The sequence below is a fragment of the Marmota marmota genome, unplaced genomic scaffold, assembly GCF_001458135.2.
Source record: "Marmota marmota marmota unplaced genomic scaffold, marMar, whole genome shotgun sequence".
In the NCBI taxonomy this organism is placed as follows: Eukaryota; Metazoa; Chordata; class Mammalia; order Rodentia; family Sciuridae; genus Marmota; species Marmota marmota.
In genome coordinates this window covers 12,732,099-12,741,622 of record NW_026000093.1, presented here as the reverse complement: position 1 = coordinate 12,741,622, position 9,524 = coordinate 12,732,099, and the positions used below count along the sequence as shown (strand labels likewise).

Below are 9,524 nucleotides of genomic sequence, written 5' to 3'. Positions count from 1 at the left end.
AAAAAAAAAAAAAAAGAAAAGAAAAATCCTAAAATTACCTGGAAAAAAACAGCAAGCAATATTATAAAATAATAAATAAGAGACAGTGAAGACTGATCAATTTTACTAGATACTGTGTTAGGTACTATGCTAATGTAAATTGAAAATAACTCTTTAAGTAAGTAAACGTTATTTTTAAATTACTCAAGTAAAAATCCTACAGTTAAATAATCTACCAATTCAGAGGGGGAAAAAATGAACTTGTTAAATACATAACTCATAACCTGCTTTGGTATGAATGTTTGGGTCCTCCCCAAATTCATATTTCGAAACCTAATCCCCAATGTGATGGTATTAAGAGGCAGGGCCTTTGGGATGTGGCTAGGTCATGAGGGTAGAGATCTCATGAATGGGGTCTTTTATAAAAGGAACCTGAGAGAACCCATTGCTTCTTTCACCAGTTAAGAACACAACTAGAAGGTGCTGTCTATAAGGAATGGACCTATACCCAGTCAGGGATCTTTGACTTCCCAGCCCCCAGAATTGTGAAAAACGAATATTTGTTGTTTCTAAATCACTCCATTTACGGTATTTTGTTATAGCAGCCAGAACAGACTAAGACATACCCTAAGAAATCTTAAGAAAAAAATATGAACAAAATGAATAAAATTTATAGAAAGCAAAAGTAAAATTACTGTTACAGAGTTCTTGTCTATTTTATTTTTAAAAAAGAAAAATTGCAAAGGAAAGATGAAAAATAGATCAAAACCATAAAACTGAGTAGAGCAAGTACCATCTTTTTTTAATATTTATTTTTTGGTTGTACATGGACACAATAGCTTTATTTTATTTGTTTATTTTTATGTGATGCTGAGGATCAAATCCCGGGCTTCACACGTGCTAGGCGAGCAGTCTACCCTGAGCCACAACCCCAGCCCCCTCACATCTTGTTTTCCTAATACTCTGTTGTAGACATGTACTTACTAGCACAGGTATAGTATGTTTATGGCAACCTTACTATTAGGAGCGAATTATAAGTGGCCATACTCTAACATGATGATCTCAAGCTTAAAAAGTATTTTAAATAGTTCTGTATACACAATAAAAACTCACACAATTTTGCAGGAATTAACAAAAAGAATCTGTGTAGAATTTAAATGTAAATGCCATTCATACTAAAAATCATTTAAATAAACGACAGTATTAAAATGCTTAGTAGGAAGACAACACAGATATACAGAAAATACACATGAAATACTTATGAAAGAAAACTGAATATCATGACAATTATACAATAATTACATTTATGTACTGACAGAAGCCACTGAGACATAAGCTATTTTTTAGGTAACAAATTCATATTTGTAATTTTATATAAGAGGACATTTTAATAAGATTATTTTTATTTCAATTCTCAAAATTATTTGAAATGCTATAAAACATTAAAATAAAAAACAAGTATTTTAAAACGGTAAAGGATACAAGTACAATAAAAACTAACCCATCCAGAATTCTGGGGCATTTATAGAATGGTCAAAATATCCAAAAGGCTTAAATTACCAAAACTTTTATATTTTTGCTCAAAAAATTTTTTTAAAGATATAGTTGGGAATGCACATGAATTTGCTTAACTTTTACACAGTACACAGAACTATAATCATATTTACATGATAAAGATTCAGGGATGCCATTATGTCGAACACATAAGAACATAAGTACCCTTGAGATTTACCCATGTACAGAGCAATATTTTCCTGTATTTTTATTATCTGTTTGTGTTTTATCCTTTTTCTTCTTGTCAGTCCTTTTCTTTTTCACAGCAGCTCTTAATTTCCCTTTTATAACCTGTTACTTATATAGTATGGCAGTTAAGGGTGCAGGTTAGGACTGCCACAGTAAGCCAAAAAGCAGGCACTGCACAAGTCCCAAGAAAGCTCTATGTAGATTCTGTAAAGGGACATATTCCAACTCCCCCAAACATAAATTCCAAACTCAGTTTCTTCATTTGAAATATGCAAATAATAATAGTATTTAAGCATACAGGGTCCATTTTGAGAAAAAATGAAGATAAAGCCAATAAAATATTTGACACAAAACCTGGCATACACAGAGTAAACACTCAATAAATGTTAACCGTTCCTTTCTCCTATGATTGCCTTAGAAATTAAATAGCTCAAATTTTTGAAGAATATATTTGGTGCAGGGTACACCTGTACCCAGACTAGTGTGTGTCTGTAGAATAAAGTCTGGAAAAAATATTTCAAAAAGTTAATGTGTCAATGAGATAACTCGTCATACACAGGCTTATCATAGAGCCCAGCAAGTCTAATCCCAGGTTATCTACCCAAGAGAAATAAAAATTAATGTCCACACAAATAATCTCAGCAGCATTATTCATTCAACTAAATGTACACTAACTGGTGAATGGATAAGCAAAATAAGGTATAGTTTGAGCATCGTTAATCTAAAATACTCCAAAATCTGAAACTTTCTGGATGTCATGTCAGCACTCGAAAGTTCCCGATTTTGGAGCATTTCATAATTGGATTTTTAGATTAGAGATGCTCAACCAGTCAATCTATACAAGTATTCCAAAATCTAAAAAACTGAAATCTGAAACACTTTTAGGCCAAACAATTTTGGATGAGGGACACTCAACTTGTATATCCAAACAAAGAAATACTATTCACTAACACAAAGAAATGAAGTATTGATACATGTACCAAAATGAATGAACCTCAAAAACATAATAAATATAAGCAGTCAGACACAAAACATCACCTATATAAACTATGTTTAGACGAAATGCCCAGAAAAAAAGCCTAACTAAAGACAGAAAGTAGACTAGTAGATGTCTGGAGTTTGGGGTGGCAACAAGGATTACCTGCAAATGGGTACTATGGATCTTACTGGGATAGTAGAAATGTTCTAATATGCTAAAAATCATCACCTTAAATTGGTAAATTTTATGGTATGTAAATTATGCCTTAATTAAATTGTTTTTTTTTTTTAAGAGTCAACAGTGGCTATGATAGAGCATTCTCCCAGTATGCACAGGCCTAACTCCAACCTCTGCCTCCATTTTTGCATGGGCTTCTTTCTTTGTATGCCCCTATGTCCTCTCTCCTCCTTATAATAGTCATTGGATATAGTGCCCACTGTCAATCCAAGATGGTTTCAGATTGAGATCCTTAACTAATTTATTCTACAAAGATCCAATTCCAGAAAGGAACCAGACAAGTGAGAAGCTCATTCTCTTTAGAAAAACAAAAAACAAAACTCACTGGAAAAAAACTTGAAAACTAATTTTGAAATTGTTTTGTATCATTCTTAGCAGAAAATATCCTACCTTTTGGGGTCTATTTCTCAATAGTCAATATCCATCAAGAAATTCTATCATTTAAAAAATTCCAATACATGTAAAGAGTAGGATGAAAACGTTTTACTATACAAACACCTATTTCCCATAAATGTTCTCTCTTCTAGTATTTCCTATCAGGTGCTGCTATCTCCAACCACCCTGGAGCTCCAGCTACAAACTGGATGTCATCCCCTTGGTCATCCAATCAACCTATCAGCAAACTGTGTAGATCCTTTCAGAATATACTTCAAATACAAACAATGCTCACCCTTCCTCTACCACCAGCTTTGTCTAGGTCTCCATAGTCTCTGGCCAGGTGGGCACTTACAATGTAAATGTTCTATTACTTCCCTATTCAAAACTCTCCAGTGGATTCCTACAGTTAGAATAAAATTCCAAATTAGCTTTCCTCTCCCCCAGCCACACAAGCCTCCTTGTATCCTAAAAACCACAAACCCATCTGCCTGTTCCCTGTTTCTGCTTCATCCAGGTTTCTGTAAGGCTGAATCCTCACTCTGTCACCTATCTGCTCAAATGCCACTTCACAAAGAGGCCTTTCCTGACAACCCTATCTAAAGTAGCCCTGCTGCCCTCCCTTTACCCTTCTATACTATTTCCTCAGCTAATAATCTGATAACATAATATATATCAGTTTGTGTTTTTTATCATCCTCACCTTACAAGAATGTTAAATTTCTTAAAAGCATGTCCCCTGCTATATAAGCAGTACTGGGGCAGTACCTGAAATAAATGAGGAATTCCACAAATATCTGAGTGAAGAAAATACCTAGTTCTTTCATTTGATTTTTGAGATTGGGTCCTCAATATGTTACCCAAGCTGGTCTAGAACTCCAGGGCTCAAGCAATTCTCCCTCTCAGATCCAGAATAGATAAGACTATGTGTGGAACTGTGTGTGTCACCATGCCCAGCAAAAATATGCCTAGTTCGAAATGGCAATAATTTATTCATCTACTTTTCATTTTCTATTATCCCTCCTCTATTATGTGAGGAATACTATGACAAATATTTCCCCAAATTATTTGCCATTCAATTTTCTCTGTAAAACCTTACAGTTAGTTACCTGCCACAAGATAGAGTAAGAAAAAAGAGTTAGTTGGCAAATTAGTCCTCCAATCATGATCATTCCAATTGCTTCTTACTTTTTCTTCTCCTCCTCATAATTTCAGCAGGACAACTGCTTTCCCAAAACATATGACTAGTCTCAAGGAAAGAATGATTAGTTAAGATTACTATATTATATTACTATTATATCCACCTCATCTTTGCCCCAAAGCAATTTCCCAGGAATAATGTGTCCTAAAGGCATTTAACTCATTAACAGACTGAAAAAGGGTAAAGTAAATTTAGGAAAAACTAAACAAAATTGAACAAGTTTCTTCTTGGAACAACTTTTCAGAATCTAAATGCTATTTATGCACATTTTAAACTTACAAAACGGAAACAGATTATATACTGTAAACCAAACTCACATTTTTCAACCTAAACTTAAATTTTTCAAAGAGATTCTCTAAAAACCGGGACTCTATGATGTTTATTTTATTCATTGCTATCTATCCCAGAGCAAGAACACTTAAAACCAATCTGAGATGTGAAAGAAAACAGAATTTTTCTTTCATTCATTATACTCATCTCTTTCAGCCATCTCAAAAATTCAGGCAGCCTAACTTACTGAAAACAACTTTTACTTCCCTAGAACAAGAAAGGTTAAAAGGCAACTTGCTAAATGATTTAAATTATAATTAAAGAATTCAGTGTCTGCAGGATATTGTTTCAGGATAAATAATTTTTTCACATAAATGGCAAAGATTGACAATAAACAAAGTTACCAAAAGCAGCATAAAACCAGGGCCAAAAGCATTCTGCTAATTTCCCCTCATTTATCCCTTTTTTATAATACCAGCAGCCAAAATAAGAGTAGAATTAGTAAGGCAGAAGGGAAGCACATTCTATGAAGTTTTCAGTCTCAGTATCATAGTTACATTTCTGGGGGAAATTGTAACTATATGTAATACAGTCATGCTATAAGACAATTAAATCAGTATGATCACTGAACAATATGATGAACAACAAATTCACACCATCTCTGATTAAAAAAACAAACAAACAAACAAAAAAAAACGACTAATACTTCTTTCTCCATCATCCTTTCATATCCCTACAGGAAAATCCCCTAATCACTGCCCCTACATGTCTCCCTTCTCTTTAAAGTCTTCTTTCGATTACCCCTTTCACTCCTATTCTGTATCAGTGCCAATTCCCAACCAAGAATAGTTCTAACATTTACAGAGTATCTTCATGGATATTTGAAATCAAAAGGTAGAAGCTGAACTAGTCACAGCGCTAACATCAAACTTTTGGAGTATGTTCCACCTGCACCCTCCTCAAGAAATAAACAATGCTACCTTCAAGCCCAATCCCAAAACAATCCTAAATTCTTTGCAACTAAAAATAGATCAACTGTTGTCTCATCTGCCAGCAGATGGCCTGACTATTTTTAATTCAAGATTCTCAAGAGCAGGAGTGGATCAGACTAAGCTAGGGCAGCCTAGACGCCCTCACTCAGTAGAGCTAAACCTTCATTGCAGAGAGCTGTGGTAAGGCAGGTACCAAAAGAGGGCAACCTGGAGCTGTTCAGGGGCCTGTGGGCTTCATTCACATCAACTATAACAATGAAGGCAGAGAGTTTTGTTGTTGTTTTCACCATTTTTCAAAATCAAATCTGACAGGTAAGAAAAATCTAAAGAAGGTTTTAAATAACCCTATGAACCCTTTATTTTTCTTTTTGTTTGTATGAAAATAAAAGTTCCTTTGTGGAGTGTCTTTGAGAATGTTGTGCTGATTAAGAAAAACCTCCCCTAACCTAAATGATGTTTTCTAGAAGTCATAGTTCTTAGCCAAAAAAAAAAAAAAAAAAAAAAAAAATCATGTTCTTAAGAATACATAGAAGCTATAATTTCATGAATATTATTTACAAAAAAAATCTTATTTTTAATTAGTCACTGTTAAAAGACGGTTGAATTAATTTTGAATACTCAGTGCTCTCTAATCTACTCATACACCAATAAGATGATTTTCAAACAAAAATTAAAAAATAGATAAGTCTGACTTATTGCTTGTTTATTGACCATTTCCCTTTAACTTCATGGTAAGTGTTCGATAAGTATTTGAGAGGAAAATGAATACACGCAGGCACACTTAGAGGGGTTATTTTTTTTTTTTAAAGATAATGCCCAATTTATTGCATTTTATTTTATTTTTTTTTTATTTTTTAATTTTTTATTGTTGGCTGTTCAATAGAGGGGTTATAATAACACACAAAATGACCTCTGTATCTCTACCACCAACCTCTACCCACTCTAGACTGTAGATGGCCAAATCAGGTCATTCCAGATAGCTTTCCCAAACTGTCTGAGAGCCACTAGATTATCAAGAGACCAAAGTAGGTCTGAACTAGGTAAAGAGAAGGGAGAGAAGGGAGGTCTATGGTAGTTTCTAGGATCAGCACATATCTGGGATACCATCTTACTGCAAGATATTATTCTTTCTGCAAAGACAAATCAGGTTATCCCTATCAACTTATACTTGAGTGATAATATGGATAGATGATTGAAAGTAACAAAGTTTTATCAGGAATTAGCTATCATGAAATTAAACATTGAGGTTTACTTTGTAGAGTGCTAAATATAACTTTTCTGAAATATGGGGAAAACAACTGATATATCTCAAGTAAAGATAGTTCTTTGGTGCCTAGCACCTGCCTGGGTAATCATATTCCTCAAAATAAATGTCTGCTAACTATTTGCAGAAATAAAAAAGTAAACTGGCAAAATCTGAAACAACCCTGGTATGGCTGGCACACATAGCACCAAGTAATTTCTACCTTTAGAAATGGCAAGGACCTGAGGTGGGGATATGGCTTAGTTGGTAGAGTGCTTGCCTTGCATGCACAAGGCCCCAAGTTCAATCCCCAGCACCACAAAAAAAAAAAAAAAAAAAAAAAGGCAAGGACCCATTTACACAGCTATAAACTCCAATCTGGAGTGGCATGAACACTAAACACACAAGTTAAAAAAAGTACAATCGCATTCATGGAACATAAGAGGGGATGTGACCATATAATCATTCGTATTCATGGAACATAACAATTTGACCATATAATCGTTAAGTTCAACACTCTATTTTTACAGAGAAGGAACTAAAGGCCCAGGGACTTGCCCAATAATACTTCAGTGTAACAGAATTGGGATCAAAACCCAGGATCCCAGATCCTCAGGCTCATGAGTTCTCCATTAAAACATGCTTACTTATATTAGCATTTTGGAGAGGGGAAAATATATATATAGATATACAACGTGCTCCATTTCTTTAGATATTTATAATTTAACACATTAAAAATATATTCTAACATGGAAAATCTGAGTTCTCAAAAACTAAAACTTTAATTTGAATCTCTTACGTTCTTTACACTGCCAAGTTATTCACAAGCCTACATATGATTCTTTTAGAAATCTTAAAATCACTCCCTCCCTCAGGCTACCCCAATTTAATAATTATTCCTTTCAGGGCCCAGATACATTTTCATCTTTTGCCACTATACAACTGTCTTCTTATCCACCTGGAATAGTGTTTTGTTGGCTATCACAAAATGGGAACTTCTATCAACTAGAGAAACAAAAAGCTAAACCTAAGCTCACCATATACAAACAAAAATTTTAGGCTGAAATTTTTCGATCATTTTTCATATCATCAATTTTAAGGATTCAGAAAAGAAAAAAACTGCATAGAATACTATAGCAAGCTATTATGTTTACTTTAATAATTAAAAGGTAAAGTTGGTTTTAAGCTGCCTTGACCCCTTACTTCAGCATACGTAAGCTATTACAGGGTTTTCCCCCAATTCATGAACGTTTTCTTCCCAAAGCCCATTTAGCAAGCTTCATTGCTTGCCAATTTGACCTAGGCTATTTCTAGCACTATAAAATAAAGTGTAAGCATTAGGAATTTATCTTTGTGTTAAATGTCCCGGTCTTTCATAAGGATATCACCTTGGACAGTTGCGATCTATTAGTGTTCCCCCATAACAACTCCTTACATGCCTACCCCGGCTGTAGGTATTGTTTGGATTTTTCCCTGCTGCAGGCTTCATTACACTAGATCTCTTCCATCTGAACTATAAATCACAATTGAAGCTTAAGAGCAGCTGCCACTGTCCAGACATGTGGCTGGTGGGTGTCATTGTCTTTTTCATTTTTCCCCATTTCAAACCTATCCTTCCTGTGTTAGCTAAAGCTACTTTACCTAAAGATTTCTTTCTTCCCCATTTTGACACCGCCGCCCCCACCCCTTAACCTCTGGTCTTGTTCTTCCAGGTCAGCCCAGTCAGCTACAACATTACTTTATGTTTTTCCTGTGGCGGAGGCGGAGAGATGTCAGAACGGGCTGCACCTCCTGCAAACCCGTTCTCCAGACTGTCAACAAGGGAACAACTTCAGTCTATCTTCCCGAAGTACCACGCCAAACGATAAAGTTATTGTAATTACGATACGGAACCCTTCCCACGCCCAATCTTGACATATCGGCCCCACCTCAATTTCCAAGCTAATAAACAACAGCTCATCTTCTGCTTCATCACAAAGGGTGGTAGCCTGTCCGCACCGCACGGTCCATCAACAAAATCCTCTCTCTCCAGTCGAACCCTCAAACACAGGTACCCCTTGATCCTCAACCGTGCCGCGTTCCCCAAACCCAGTTGGATGCCCTTCCTCCTCCACCCCTCCAGTGCCCCACATCCAGCCGAGTTAGTGTCAACTCCAGCCAGACAGCGGAGAGCTCCGCGAACGCTTCCTGAGGTCAGCCGCGCCGGTCTAGGACAAGCTCCCGGCGACCCCACCTTCCGCCGGGTCGCCCCCCTCCCTCCCCCTCTCCCGGCCCCCCCAGCACCCCCCCCCCCCCCGGCCTCCTTCCCGCTCACCTAACGCCACCTCGCAAGCTTTGCGTAGCTGGGAGTGATGTGCCTTCTTCACTTCCTTGTCAGCCAAAATCTTCTCCAGGGCCCGGGTCAGGAACATGTTCTTCGTCTTCTTCCCTTCATACATGGACGCAGAGAAGGAGGCGGCGGTTCTTCCGACCCGCGGCTCCCAGCGGCTGGAGGGGAGGTGGGGGA

General features: G+C 36.5%; 1 protein-coding gene across 5 annotated transcripts in view; it reads right to left on the bottom strand.

Annotated features, from left to right (window-relative positions):
* Arfgef1 (ADP ribosylation factor guanine nucleotide exchange factor 1) overlaps positions 1–9,524 on the bottom strand; it is a 102,972-nt gene extending 93,448 nt beyond the window's left edge. For 4 of the 5 annotated variants that reach the window (XM_048782951.1, XM_048782953.1, XM_048782952.1 and 1 more), the window contains exon 1: positions 9,333–9,518. In XM_048782951.1, coding sequence (XP_048638908.1) covers positions 9,333–9,456 — 124 coding nt within the window. In that variant the 5' untranslated portion in view covers positions 9,457–9,518. Of the gene's footprint in view, positions 1–9,332 lie in introns of all 5 variants that reach the window. The other variant, XM_015485819.2, reaches the window with a different exon arrangement.